At 36.8% G+C, this 15886-nt stretch overlaps 1 protein-coding gene across 1 annotated transcript in view; it reads right to left on the reverse strand.

Annotated features, from left to right (window-relative positions):
- HECTD1 (HECT domain E3 ubiquitin protein ligase 1) overlaps nt 1–15886 on the reverse strand; it is a 108069-nt gene that overhangs the window by 16909 nt on the left and 75274 nt on the right. Inside the window, 5 exon segments of the mRNA XM_075065856.1 lie at nt 1918–2051; nt 4669–4890; nt 9121–9957; nt 14154–14330; nt 14561–14727. Coding sequence (XP_074921957.1) covers nt 1918–2051; nt 4669–4890; nt 9121–9957; nt 14154–14330; nt 14561–14727 — 1537 coding nt within the window.

Here is a 15886-nt window from a genome sequence, read left to right on the forward strand (position 1 = left end):
TGCACATTATATTAGCCACAGGAGGTTGTTCACAAATTCCCATGGAAACAACTGAAATGTTTAAGGAACCCCTGAAAGATAAAATAGTAAGGTCAAAGCTGTGAAACTTGGATTCCTAAAATTAGGTTTCTAAATCTGGCATCTAAATGGCCAGATTTACAGAAGTGTGAGCACACATGAATCCCAATGAAGTCAAGGTGATCTTTAGGTGTTCAACACATCTGAGAAGATGTGATGAACTATTTCATAGGCAAACTAAGAGGAAATTCAGAACCATTACCACCAGAAGTCTTACGTTTCTCCTTTTAACTCCTGCAACATCCATTCTGGCCACCTCCTTTTCTGAGGTCCAAGCACATACATGCTGTGACATCACAGCTATCACGGAACCAATCACAATGAGTCAGGCAAGACCTGTGTGTGGTTTGTTTTTTTTTTTTAAGGATTTTTAAATATATTGCACTTTTTTCTTACAAAGCTACTGAAATCGAATCTAAAAAGTCTGAAGTGATGCTGGTCAACCTTGTCAGACTACTATTCTCCTTTCAGGAGTCTGATTTGTCTTGGGTACCCCCAAGTTTCACCTCTCTTAAGAACTATTTGCTTACAAAATCAGACATAAAAATACACAGCACACTATTACTGAAAAACTGCTTACTTTCTCATTTTTACCATATAATTATAAATCAATTGGAATATAAATACTGTAGTCACATTTCAGTGTATAGTATACAGAGCAGTATAAACAAGTCATTGCCGCTATGAAATTTTAGTTTGTATTGACTTCACCAGTTGTTGCAAAACCAGGCAAATATCTAGATGAGTTGATGTACCCTCTGGAAGATTTCTGCATATCCCCAGGAGTACGCATATCCCTGGTTGAGAATCACTTACCTAGGGGAAGCAAGTAGAAGTTCTGGCCAGAATAACACTGGCTCTTGTTATTGACGTCGTGTTACCATCATTTGTGGACCAGGTTCTCTGTCCGGGAGTCTGATTAGACTCCCAGCTGATAACAGGAGAGAAGGTAGCAGCTATGGCAGATCAGCCTTTTTTTTACTTCCACACAGCCAGAAGGTTGTACCTACTGCTTTTGATGTTGACAGTGAACTGTAAACTTTGGATGCAACTATCAGTGTTTTTCTTTGTCACCTGGAGATTACACTACTGCAATGCTCTCTACATGGGGCTGTGTCTTAAATCTACCCAGAAACTGCAGCGGGTACTCAGAATTTGGCAGACTATTTGTTACGTTGTGTGTCATTTCACGAGCACATTATATTGGTGGTCTATGATCTGAACTGGCTGTTCACTGGTTTCTGGTCTGATTCTAAGATGCTGGTTTTAGCCTATAAAGGTCTGAAAAGGCTGTAACCTGCCAGTGTTAGAAATTTCTTTTTTTCCTTATGAGATACTGCCATGGAAGCACCTGAGCTCCTTTGGTACAACAAAGAAGGGTCTGGTGGAAGGGCACTCACTATCTGGGCCCTGCACCTTTTAACTTTCATTCCCTGATCACGGTCTTTAACACTCCAAGCTTATTAGCATTCAGGGCACACTGCAAGCCCTATTTTTAATTGCTGGCCAAAAGACCAAGGGTCAGATTGTGGAAGTAGTACAGTGGTTTAATTGGTGAGATTTATTAATTTGGTATATTTATGTTGATGGCATAGTGATAGTAGCAAGTAACTATCAACATCTATTCATGCTGAACTGTTTTAAGAATTTGTCAAGTTGAATCAGAACATGGGACGGGTACTCTTGTGTATTTATTATAACTCTAAATAAGTTCTAAGGATAGAAAAGCCAGTTCTAGGTCTCCACATTGCCAGCATATCTATGGGTTTTTTACATATCCTTTAATATGCATATTTTATTTAATCGGAAAGTATTTTGTACGGTAGGTATATACTATACCATAACTTCTTCGTATTCCTGATCTTCTTGATTGTCATCTTCATTTTCATCATCTTCCTCATCTGGCTCAGGCAGATCCTCATCATCCTCTAACTCTGCTAATAGAGTACTTGCCCGGCAGCTATCAAGAAAATCTATATATAAAATAAAAAAGAAGGACAAATCCATTTTTAAAGAAACAAATAATTCTGAAAACTAAAAGCAGAGGAAAAAGAATGAAAACAGATCTAATTTAAACAAAATAACTATTAAGGAAGACAGGGCTAAAACCTAGTCCAAGATACTCTGGCAATGTGTGTGGAAAAGAAAATAGGTAAAGCACCTAAGATAGCACACTCGGCAAAGAAACAGGAGTCGGTTCAAAGGATACAGTAAAAATGTTTAGCAGTATATGTGCTCCTAACTACTTGTTAGAAGTAACACCTAAAAATCACAGAATTGATAACGATGGGGGAAAAAACCTTTACCTCGTCAGTTTACATTATGTATTTCATAGCATTTTATATACAAATAGTCAGTTTCCCCTTCTGTGTGGGTCTTTCATATTTGTGTAAATATGTGGACTGTAAAACTAGAAAATGGATAGTGGTATTCGGCGGTGGTAACAACCTTCAACTACTTTTAACTCATTTTTAGAACTAATTTCAAATTGATGGTGTACTTTTTACTAACATTAAGTGTGTGTTCCAAACCATAATACATGACTACGGCTACAATTTAATCATGGGTATTTTTAGTAAAAGTCACAGACAGATCACAGGCAATAAACAAAAATCCATGGCCCATGACCTGTCCATGATTTGTACTATAAATACCCCTGACTAAATGTTAGCTGGGAGCCGCTGCAGAAGTCACAGAATCCAGGACTTCCGCAACCTCCGTGACAGACACGGAGTCTTATAAATGACATAATATAACAGACTTTTGATAACACCATTTTTAAAGATAAAATATATAATAAGAATTATGCAACAAAAGCCTTGGTAAGAGCATACAGCTCACCCATACTCCCCTAGTGTCTACTAAAGAGGGTTTTTTACTGAATATATATTTTCTGATTCTTTCTTCATATTTCCACACCTCTGCTACAGAGGCTCTACCAGAGAACAACAAATAAGTTCATCTATCTAAGCAATCTCTGCGCCATTCCCAAGACTCCAGCAGGAATTCTAAGACAACTACCACATCAGTCTCTCCTGAATATGGTGTACGTTAAGCCCAGCCACCAAGCCAGAACAAAAGTTTTTGTCAACATGTAGATATTTGAGTGGCACTAGTTCCATTTAGTATCACAGAATCAAAGAAATTAGAAATGGAAAAGGCATATTCAGACATCTTGACCAATCCCCTCCAAACGGGCCTAATCCGTTGAAGTGAAAGGGCATTAGATGAGGGCCCAAGACAGAATTTTTCTCTACACTCTTTAAGTGCTTTGTTCATTTTAGTTTTAAATGACTTACGTAATGGAGCTCTCATGACTTCCCTCAGGAGGCTATTCCCCAGTTTAATAAACCTCTGTGCTACGAAGTGTTTCCTGATATCCAGCCTTGGCTCAATTTCATCCCTTTAATTCCTATGTATCACACCTTAGATTACCCTAAATTCCCCCTTTTCCATTTTAGTATTTACACCCTTTAATGGTTTATCCTATCCCATAGTTATCATTTAGCCAAGCCAATGTGTATTGTGCATTTAAGTTCTTTTGTGTCTTTCCTCATAAATAAGATCATTCCATCCTCTTAATCATTCCCTTCAATTTGTTGACATTCCTCTAGTATTGGGATTCCTGGAACCACACAAACTACTATTTCATAAAATAAAATGTGTTATCTTTGAGATAAAAGGCAATGGCCTGGATTTTTGAAAGGTATTTAGGCACTGTTGTGCATAGCATTGCAACAGCTAACTGGTTTAGGAGCCTAAATCTCATCTTCAAAAGGGGTTCAGACCCTTTTAAAAATGATATTTAGGGTCCCGAATCAGTTAGGAACTGCCATGCTAAGCACAGCAATGCCTAAATACCTTTAAAAATCTGGACCAATATACCTATACAACACACAAAGAAGAATGTTTGATTTTAAAATATGCCTATTTACTGAACGTTTTAGACTGGGGGTAGGCAACCTCAGGCACGCGTGCCAAAGGCGGCATGCAAGCTGATTTTCAGTGGCACTCACACTGCCCGGGTCCTGCTACCGGTCCGGGAGGTTCTGCATTTTAATTTCATTTTAAATGAAGCTTCTGAAACATTTTAAAAACCTTATTTACTTTATATACAACAATAGTTTAGTTATATATTATAGACTTATAGAAAGAGACCTGCTAAAAACTGTTAAAATGTATTACTAGGACGCAAAACCTTGAATTAGAGTGAATAAATTAAGACTCGGTACAGCACTTCTGAAAGGTTGCTGACCCTTGTTTTAAAGAATCTCCTCATTTTTCATATTTAAAAAAAAAAATAAATCAAATATAATATTTAAATGCCTTCATAAAAAAAAATCAAAAATCAGTAAGAGTGCAGGAGAGAGATTTAGACTATAAAAAAACAAGAATGTATAGAAACACTGCTATTACATCAAAATTCCTTTGAATGAGTACAGCCTTGCATAACTAATGACAGGTTAACAGCTCAACTCTCAAACACTGTTCAGTAAATAAATACTAAACAAAAAACAATTAAAAAGGTAAGGAAGAAAAGGAAAATCATTAATGGGAGTTCTGCTATGTTCATTTAAAAATGAAACTTACCATATAAAGAATATTCTGCCTCCTGACCTGTATCGCTCTCACTAGATGTTGATGTTAGGCTAGTAGTTAGAGTGTTACTAAGTGACTGACCAACAGATAAAACTGTAGTTGCTGTAGCTACATTGCTGCTGCTAGTAACACTGGATGTAGACATGGTCACTGTTGATGTGGTACCAGTTGTAGTCAGATTAGGAAAACTTTGGGCACCCATAAGAGGAGAAGCTATAAAGATATGGTAAGATAAAATAAATGATTCGAAGAGCACAATTTACATGCATGAGTCCTGTGTTTGAAGAAAAAAAAAAACGTGTTTTTTTGGCTTGAAAGTCACCATAGGTAACCTGTCTATGAGGCCTACAAGAGGAGTCCTAAACACAGAGGTGTACAGCAACTGTTTGGGGGTGTTAAATAGACAACCTCCATGTAAACTAAACAAAATTTTATTAAATACATCCCACTATAAACAATTGCCTGGAAATCTGCAGTATCTTCTTCAAAACTCAGTTTAATCTGATTTGATTGCTTCTCTAACTAATGTCAATACAATTTAATAGATATACAGAGAAAATATTCTAACTGAAAAAAGACAGTTGGCAACATAAGAACAGATATAATTTTGAAGCTTCTGATTTTTGTGCATTTTAAAAATCCTACAGAAAAACCCTAACCTGACATTCTCTCACATATGTAGTATTTTGTTTATTTCTATGTAGTGTGTTTATTCATTAATATGGGCAATGCGCTTCAGTCACAAGTGCTATTAAAAATGTAACTTAATTTCCATACTTGTGTTAGAAATCTCAGCCATTATTTTATCTTAAAATCCATTTCTGAATGTAAATATTTCTTTACCTTTTTAAAAAACATTAAAGACTAAAAACAAGAAAAAAGTCAACTATGATGGCATACTCATAAAATACACTAACTATGTTTTACTTTAAATGTATGATAATTAAGGTCCTACTTGAATCGCTGGATGATCTTCAAATAATTGAGGCTGAGTTACAGCCAAGACATGGAAAATCGCAGAAAAGTAATAATGGACCTTTATTAATAGTGGTAATTTGAAAAAGCTAGAGAAGCCCTATTTGTTTATATCCTTCCTGCAGTTTTTTTTTTTTTAAACACTCAAGTATTACGTTATGACTGCCCCCCCCCTTTTTTTTTTTTAAGTAATGAGACATTATGCTGCAACAATAGTACATTCATTACAAAAAAAAAGGTGATCGGTACAATATAAACTTCGGAAGATCACATAAAAGTCTTAATGCAACTGCTGTAGAAATCAAGTCCATTCACTTTAGCCTTTTACATTTTACTGTTAGTGCAGTACTAAATGCATACTCAAAATCTATGCAAATTTGTGGACTGTGCAAAATAAGCTAATTAAAATAAAAATTGTAGTGGCAGCTCAATATTGCAGGATCCACAATATCATGAAGGAAGTAGGACCTTAATGATACCTGACATATGTGCAGCTATGTTTACTGTAATTCAATGTGCAGAATTCTGGGTATTTACATGGTGACCATGATTATATGTGCTGTGCTGTACAGTATATCTGTAAGAAATCAAACACTTAAGCCTCATTCCTGCAAATATTTCGCACGTTTAACTTTAAGCACGTGAATTGTCCCATTGACTTCAATGGGATTTCTCACATGCCTGAAGTAAAGATTGTGCAGGTTTGCACACTCCGGCCATAATAAAAATATAGCTTGTTGCATGCTATGTCATTTTCAAACATTATTTCTATAAAACATGTGAAATACAAAGTTTGAAGTTTTAAAAATAAGCTTTTTAATTATTAAAAAAGCAATTTTGGAAATTGCTTCCAAAAGGGACACAAGCAATTTAATCACATTAGAAAGAGTTTAGAAAAAAATTCAGTTTGTTTACTCAGTGCATTTGACAGAACTGCGTATAATAAATGTTACTGCTTCTGTTTCATTCTGTAGTCAGTCATTTTACTTTTGTTGATACGAATCTTATAAAACAGGCTAAAAATTAAGACTAGGAAAATGCAAATAGGAAACCCACAAAAATTAGTAGGGCCCAGGCAGTACCTGAAACTAATTTCACAAACTAGATTTGAATTTTGAGATTTCCATTAAGTAGCTAATTTTGCCTTCTAAAGAAACCTCTCACTGCCCCACACCTCTTCAAAAAAACAACCCATAAACTTTTGGGTTAAAGACAAGCATGAGAAATTTCAGGCCCAAGTTTTAAGAGCCTGAAAATGGGGATTATAATAGTGTGGATATCTTCTCATACATAACCACAGTAGCAATAGCAAGTTGCTACTAGAATAAGGAGTAGCTACAGTAGAAGTCAAAGTCAGCACATGCCAGCTGTTGTTACACAGTTACCATATAAGCACAGAGAAACTGGTTAGCTCAGATACCACTGCATAGTAACTACTGCTAAATGTTGATATTATAGCTAGATCCCCAGACCCAATCATCTGTAATTTCAGACAGATGGTTTCTGGACAAGCCTATATGCAGAATTTATCTGAATTCCAGTCCTTCCACTTACTATGTGTAACCCTAGCACGTCCCAAGCTTCAGAGTCTTCCCAGATAAATATCCCAGACAAGCCTCCACGTGTAACACCAACAGATCCTGGTCGGCGGTGGAAAGGATTGAACCTGGGACCTCTGGAGCTTAATGCATGAGCCTGAGTTTAAAGCCATACAGCTCTTAGCTAAGGCTGTAGAACAGATTCATTAACCTCTCTCTAAGTGGTCTCGGTGCCACTAGATGGGACAGAACACCACACCTAGAAGGTGTGTGGGTTACATATACATCACACTAAGTTCGGTTCCCTTACTGAATTTAGTCCTTGGTGCCTCTTTAAGGCATCTAGTAGAGATGCAATTTGCTCCTTTTATAAAATTTAAAATAATTCCTAAAAGTAGAGATTTTTTTTTTTGAAAGATTTAATTTTGAAATAAGCAATTGGCAAGTTAAGGACTGGGTTTATTTCCACTTTGCAAAATGTCTTAATCTGCTGCCAAATTCTAGGAAGCTAATTAAGTGTGCTATTAAAACACATACTACTGTCTTAGATCAAAGCCCTTTCCCCCCTCCCCCAACACAAATTAACTTCAGCATTGCTGGCACTGTTCTCCTGCTCTATGAAACAAAAAGCCAGTAACCTCTTCCTTCCTCTACTCCTCCCTCTATTCTCCTTTATCTTTATGCCTGCCACAAAGTGTTAAATTATTTTTCCTGATCTCACTTTATGAACATAAGAATGTATAGCAAAACAAACTGAAAAGTTTTCTATACATCATCATTCAAAGAAAAAATATCAACACACATGCACACACACAAAAGGAGCAAGGAGCAATCCCTTTTACTGTGGCTGGTCATTCACGTATTTGGAGAAAAAGAATACAAGGAAAAGGAACACAAAAGGTATGGCAATTTTAATATGAAACCGAATTGTTGCTTTCTGGTTAGGATGACTCCATTTCTCTGAACTTGGTCAATTTGATAAAAGGCTGCTCATCAATGCCTTCCCCTAATTTGAATACTATAATTGCCCAAATTTACAAAACAAACATCTACAAGTTCTGTGATACACAAAGTGAGAGACAGGGCCATTCTAAAATTCAGAAGAATGAACTAACTCATAACAAATAGCAGAATTTTGTATACTTCCCTTATTATACCTTAAATCCAGCAAAGGACTGTAGCACATACCTTGCCTTAAAACACATACAGTACCATTGAAAACAATGAAACTACACACATGCTTAAAGTTAGGCATCTGCCTAAGATTTGCTGGATCAAAGCCTTAATTATACACAAACTATACACACCATAATGAATTCTGTAAAGTAGATTGCAGTTGGCCTTAATATTAAGTGGGAAATTAAATTCATGGAAATTTTAAAATATCTTCTACTATACACTATTTTTTCCTTTATTGTGTTCTTTAAGTTCAAGTCTACAGAAATCAATTCACAATGCGCAGGAAAATCCCCTAGTAATACTGGTAATTACATATATACTTTTCTCCCTCAGGGCAGATCAGACCTCTGCATGTGTGTAATATGGAACAGATTAAAGAGGCAGCCTCATAAATCAGCTGCTGTTAGTTTTCCAGCATCTCTAACTTTGCTGAAGTTTTCAAAAATGTGTTACAGGAATAAACTTCTTTTCTTGTTTGGGAAATGCTACAGAAGGAGCAAGGACAGTTGACACCAAAACAGTTACAAATTAGTGAAGAAACAGCAATATGCCATTTCCCAACTACAATGAACTCTTCATGAGTTATACAAGAACACAGGAAATGGGGGCTGATGTAGTTAAATTCCATATCAAGCTTTCAGAATGGACCACATTTAAAGTCCACAAGGAAGCCAAGGGCAGACATATCCTTCCACATCCTCTTACATGAAGCATTTGATCTCATTTTCTGACAAAAATATATCTTACTTACTTGCGGTGCTCATGACATTCCTTCCCAAAGTATTAGTGTTGTTATCACTGCTACTTCGGCTTAAATTCATGTTGTTAGTGGCATTGGTACGTGCTATGTTTGCCACTCTTCGTACAAAAGACTCCAAGCTAGAAGTTTCACGTGAAGATAAATTAGGAACACTTGCACTGGAGCTCATTGGAGCACCAGCAGCCAACAAAGAACTCACTGAAAGTCTGTTACTTGCTGAAGAGCTAAGGGGTCGTTGGGAAGCTGCTTCTTTATTGGTCAATTCAGATACTGAACTAACATCAGGAGAGCTCACACTAACAATTCCCATGGATATGGCACTAGACTCCCCAGGAGTACGTATGGAATTGTCAGGACCTAACTTCCTTTCTGCATTTTCATTTCCCATGTCCGCTGTTAAGGTGCTGGTGCTTGCACTGGATGATGACCCTACTTCAGCTTGAGGCATGTTATCAGCAGAAGACAGAACAACAATTGGCTCGTGGACGTCAGTGCCTGAAACTATATTCTGTTCCATTACACTCTCTGATCTCCGCTCCATTTTGGTCGAACCCAAGCTGATGTCGCTGCTACTGGCCACGCTACACACAGAACTGCTGCTTCCTTTTCTACTTGAGGAGCCTGCAGCAGCAGTCGTCTTGTCTGGACAGTTGTTTTTCACCAAGCTGCTCCATGACTGCGTTGTGCCTGAAACAGTGGATGAAACAGGTTTGGGTGATGCCGCTGAATCAGGGTCGTACCCTGGTGCAAGCTTGAGGTCAAACTTTCCTTCTGCGCCCATACGGTAAGAGTTAGAGCCACCAGCATCCCAGGTGACATCAATCCAGCCTGGAAAGGGACAGGAGTTTATGAGACCCAGCAGAAAGCAGACAGGAGCGTGTAAGACAGTAGCTCCACAATATGGGATCAGCTTTGCATCAGGGCTGTATCTTTGAGTTACTAAAATTAGTAAATAGCCTTCAGTGCCAATTAAAATGAAAAAAGTTTTGGAATTTAAATAATTTGATAGTTTTATTAAGTTAAGTTGGCATTCACATGCCTTGATTAATCACTATTTTCAGGGTCTGAGAATCCAGCCAAAAAAAGTTTGCTCCAGGCTGGAATTTGGCATACTAGATGCCTGTTAAACAGGCATTTCTCCTTTAAAAAAAAAAAAGAAAAAAAATCTTTAGTTTAATTAAAGATGGTTATGAGTTTCATATAAGTGGGCTTGATGTATTTGTAAGATAAAATGTTTACTATAACAAAGGATGCTAATAGTTTCCCCTAAATTTAGGAATTTCATTCCTTAAAAATTAAGAAAGTTAAGTCAGCAAAAATCATAATTACGTATTAACATTTCTCATGTCTTCACTTATTTCTGCAAAACTGTATAATTATAACACTTTCATATATGTTGCTTAGTTGAAATTACATGTGCCAGCATCTTTAAGTAATAGAACGCATATTTTAAAAATGAAATTGATTAAACTGGGACTTTTTTCAGTTTTGTATTCTAATTCAAAATACAAAGTTTTATTGAAACTCAGTTTTTCAGTTCAATAATTAATGTAGGCCCAATCCTGCATTCCTTAATCACATGAATAGCCTCACTGACTTCCACTGGACTATACAGGTAAGGACTACTTGCTTGAGTAAGGGTGGGAGTTTTGGACTCTAATTGCAAAAGAATAATAATTTAATAGACTGTTTGACTAGTTGATTACTTGAGATGAAAATAGCTCTAATAAGGGGTGCAAGTTTTCTATTCTTTTATTAGAAGATGTTTCTAACACCACTGTGATAAAAGAGTAACGTAAGAAAGTTCAAAAGGTAAATTTAACATCTAAACCCTTAATTCACACTATTGTTACTACTGCTCACATCATGCATAAAGGGTAAAATGTTACACTCATGTTTTAATTTCTAGCTTGTCTAAATTTTATCGCAATCTTAATGTTTCATAAAGGGAGTTTTGTTTTTCTTTAAAATTTAAGCTTTACTATATGTTATAATAAAACTTAGTAGGACTATTTCAACTGATCAGCACTTTCCATTAAACTCATAAAAATCTGGGATTTTTTTAATCATTTTATATGACATCAGGAAGAAATGAGACTTAGAAACTGTCAGGCCCAGAGGCACATTTTATTTTCTCAAATAAAAAAAAAAAAACAAAAAAAAAAAAAAAACAGAAATGAGCTATTTTTAAGTTAAACATTAAAATGTAGTTCTGGCATCATCAGATGCTTTTTTGTGTGTGCAAAGTTCTACCCAAAAGGCATAATTTTTTAGAACAAAATACAACTTCACAGGCAATTCTCAAACTAGGCCAACACACTCTTGCACTCTGGAGAAAAGAAGTGTTTTTAAAAGGCCACAATCTTCACATGTGAAAAATAGGCATCCCCATTAGCAGTGTTACAGTTTATGAAGTATTTTTGTTTTTACTATGCACGGATAAACATTTAAGAGATTTTATATGAACTGTTTCAAGCCATCTCAAACTGAAACTTGCCATGTGAAAGGTGAGACACAATTTCAGTTTTTCCTTTTCCTCCATTAGAAAACCTCAGGATTTCAAGTGCTTTTCTTGCCAAACGCTACACAAAATATAGGGAGGTACGTCTCTTATCATGGTAAACAAATATGAATTTCCTTATGGGATTCAGGAGACAATGTTTTGGAAAAGCACAACCAAATATACTTTCTCTAGTTAGTAGTACCTCTCCTACACTATTATTTTTAGATTATCTTCTTTTAATAGCTCACATGAATTTTTTTCATATATATAATGAGGTCACTTCCTATGAATTAGGAATCTTGCTCATGCAAGGTGCTGGGTATTCTTGCCCCAGTCCAACAAAGCACTTCAATATCTGCTTAAAATTCAGAAATGAGTAATCCCACTAAAGTCACTGGGATGTTTCTTGCAATATTCCAACAATGCATAGGAAGGCTATAGTATGGATAAAGAATTTGCTGGTATGCTGTATGTAATCTGACAACCACATGAGAAGGCTGAGTAGTAGTTTCACTTATTTTGCTAAAAGGAGATAAACCATTGATTTACTAGGAGATTCGCATGATAAAAGTACTACTCACCAATCATACTTAGAAAGGTATTGCAAATAAGAATATGGCTGTGTGGGCGCGGCTGCATCTGTTAAGAGTAGTGTGCTGACCATGGAAAAGTTCCCTACACGCTACACTGTAGTTTAAAAAAATCCAAACAATTTTATGTCTTTAAATAATATTAAAGGGCTAACAACTGCACACAGAAAAAATACAGAGCTAAGGAAGGAGTGGTCATATATTCAGGAGGCCTCAGAAATGAGGTTTATATTGCATACTTGAAGGGAAAAACAACAAGGAAGCAGACAGTATAATCATCACTGTTCTGGAGCCTCTTTCAGAGCACTCTATATCCTCCTGAGCTCTGACTTCCATGGCTTTTGTAGGCTTACATCAGCCCCTTAACATTAAGTTAATTGCTTTTATATTAAGCAGTCACCTGATCCCAGTGAAGCTAGCAAGATAGGAAAGGTACAAAATATTAAATAAATAAATAAATAAATAAAGCAAGCAAGCAAGCAAGCCAAGAAAAATGTTGCAAATGCTAAGCTAGAAGAGATGCAGAAAGGTATCTTGAGATAATGCAGATATGAAGCATAGTTCATCTTGTACTAATCAATAATTTTACATGCTGTAAAGTGTTTATCATATCATACAGATAGCTCCAATAACAATTTGGTGTATTTGATGAAGCAAAATGCTGAAGATATATTCATTTCATATTCACCATTTCCAAACCAACTCAATTTCTATTGTACTTGTTATATGTACTGGAACAAACTATTTCGTGCTTTAAAAAGAAAAATGTAGAATTTCACAACTGAACTGCAACAGTGAAAAGACAATCATAACATTTAATCTACCGCCTCTAAAATATTAATCATCTGTGCCCTACAAAAATCATAACATTTTCTCATAGACACTCAGACTTTAAGGGCAGAAAGGACCATTGTGATCATTTAATCTAACATCCTGCACACTGCAGGCCTCAGAACCTCACCCTCTCACCCTCCTGTAATAGATCTGTAACCTCTGGCTCAAATCATTGTTTAAAGACTTCATGTTACAGAGAATCCACCATTTACTCTAGCTTAAATCAGCAAGTTACCTGTGCCCCATGCTGCAAAGGAAAGCAAAAAGCCCCTAAGAGTCTGCCAGTGAAACCCAGGAGAAAATTCCTTCCAAACCCTGTTTATGGTGATTAGTTAGATCCTGGGTATGTTGGTCAGACCCACCAGCCAGATACAACAGTGAATTCTTTCCCTGAGTAACTCAGAAGCCTCCTCATCTAGTGTTCCATCTTCAGACACTGGAGAAATATTTGCTACTAGTAACCCAGATGGGTCACATGCCACTGTAGGCAATATCATACCGTCCCCTCCAACAAACTTTTCAAGCTTATTCCTGAAACCCGTTAGGATTTTTGCTCTCACTGCTCCCTTCAGGAGGCTGTTGCAGAACTTTACTCCACTGACGGTTAAAAACCTTTGTCTAATTTCAAGCCTAAACTTGCTGATGGTCACTTACACCCATTTGTTGTGTCAGCACTGGCCCTTAACTTAAATAACTCCTCTCTCTCCCTGGTGTTTACCCCACTGATATATTAACATTAAGATGTATCTTATCTCCCCATAGCCTCTCTTTGATTAGATTAAACAAACCAAGTCCCTTGGGTTCTCCATTCCTCTGATTATCCTAGCAGCCCTTCTCTACACCTGTTCCAGTTGGAATGCACCTTTCTTAAAATGGGAGACCAGCATGGCACACAGTATCCAGATGAGATCTCACCAGTGCCTTGTATAATGGTAATAACACTTCCCTATCTCTACTGGAAATATCTTGCCTGATGCATTCTAGGTTTGCATTAGCCTTTCAAAGTGTAGCAAAGAAAACAAAAGTATGATTTCCTAATCGCAATGCAATAGAACATGAAACTAAACTCTTTGTAAATTCAATAAGCACTTCCTCACCATTGTGCAATTCTCCTGTAACAGTGCCTTCACCCTGTGGACTGCCATCCTGATCTCGCCACTTCCAGTCAATTCCTCTGATTACACGAGCACCAGGAACCATGTACTTCAAAACTTGAGAGCGAACTAGTCGCCTCTGCCTCCGCAGATTAGCTTCTGCCTCCTTAGCTGCTTTTCCTACATACCGTAATTGAAATGTAGATTAAAGAAAAATCTAGACAAGATTGTAAAAGTATGTTTAAACGGTAAAGCTAAATTGCATACAAACTTATTTTGAGCTTATTTTTTTAAAAAGGTCCATGACAAAGTTCAATTTATCACTTTCCCCATATTTACTTATCTTCATGCCATGCATTCACTATTACTCTGTGGAAAAGCACACTGGATACATGTATTCTTTTCCTTACCTAACTGATCTTCACACACTCCATTCACAGTACCATAAAGTTCAAAACCAGACAGGGAGAGGTAGTGTGTTTGCCCACTGGCATTCTTTCCCATCTGTTTTATTCTTATATGTCTCCATCCTTGCTTCTCATCCTTTGGTGGATCTACAGGCCAAGTTGCTGTAGAACTTCATATTAATTGGGGGGGAAAAGGAGAGAGGGTTACTTTTACTAATGCTAATTTACTAATGCATGAAAACTGACAAGAACATGAAAAATATGAAAATAAGAAGCTTTATGGGTTACAAAATTTGTATGAGCACTGGTGTGAATTCACAAGTGTTACCTGCTTTCTCCACAAGAAAACCAAAGCCATCTTGTAAACCTGGAGTTCAATTTTTCCATCACGTGAACCACATATTAAGAGTCTCATAGAACACTTCTCCTCCCCATTCTTTACTGCACGGAGCACTTAAGCCTCCCAGTCACAATTACATAATATTCCTGTAGCTACCACAGCAATTGCTTACAGGAAAAAATAATATTGAGTAAATTAGTAGCTTGTTTTAGCTGCATTTACTACAATGTAAGGCAAGACAGAAACAAAGGGGAAGGCCAGCATCAAATGATCAGGCAACTTGCTACAAACCAGCAGCGAGTGCTCAGTGGATCATGGGCCACAAACTGGGGAAAACTACTCGAGACCATCTTATGTTGCTACAATGCATGTTAAGCTTATATGACCAACTTATTCTGGAATAAGAGGAATGCTGTGTTAGACTTCAAATGGAACAGTGAACAAAATTTGCTCTAACATATTTCCACTGCCTATGCCAAACATTAGAAACAATTAGGCAACAATCTGTTCTTACTACTATATTGAGATCAAACATTTGTTACATTCTACATTTCATTGTGTAGAGTGATAATGGGAAGACACTTCTTAACAACAGCGCATCTCTTCATTATTCGTATCCATTAATAAGATCATAACAAAGACGCAACTGTGTGGAAAATGCAACAGTATAGATTTTCAATACTGATGAACATTTAAGTCCATAACGCATCAGTGAAAATTAAAATGCAAACTTAAGTTTGTGGACTAGAAATGCACTTAAAAGAACCAAAGAAGGGTTTAAAATTAGAGATGCAAAAGCGTACTGTGGTAATTCAGCCTCCCAGTCCCAGACCTGGACTTTAGCGTCCACAATCTGGTCCTGTCCCAAACCTGGACCTTAGCGTCCAAAAGTCTGGGGGCTTACCTGAAACTCCCCCAAGCTCACTACCAGCTTGGGTATTTGGGCTGCCACCAGGTCAGGAATTTAATTAGAGAGCCTGACCCCCCTC

The sequence above is a fragment of the Chelonoidis abingdonii genome, chromosome 4 (genome assembly GCF_003597395.2).
Source record: "Chelonoidis abingdonii isolate Lonesome George chromosome 4, CheloAbing_2.0, whole genome shotgun sequence".
NCBI classification, from domain to species: domain Eukaryota; kingdom Metazoa; phylum Chordata; order Testudines; family Testudinidae; genus Chelonoidis; species Chelonoidis abingdonii.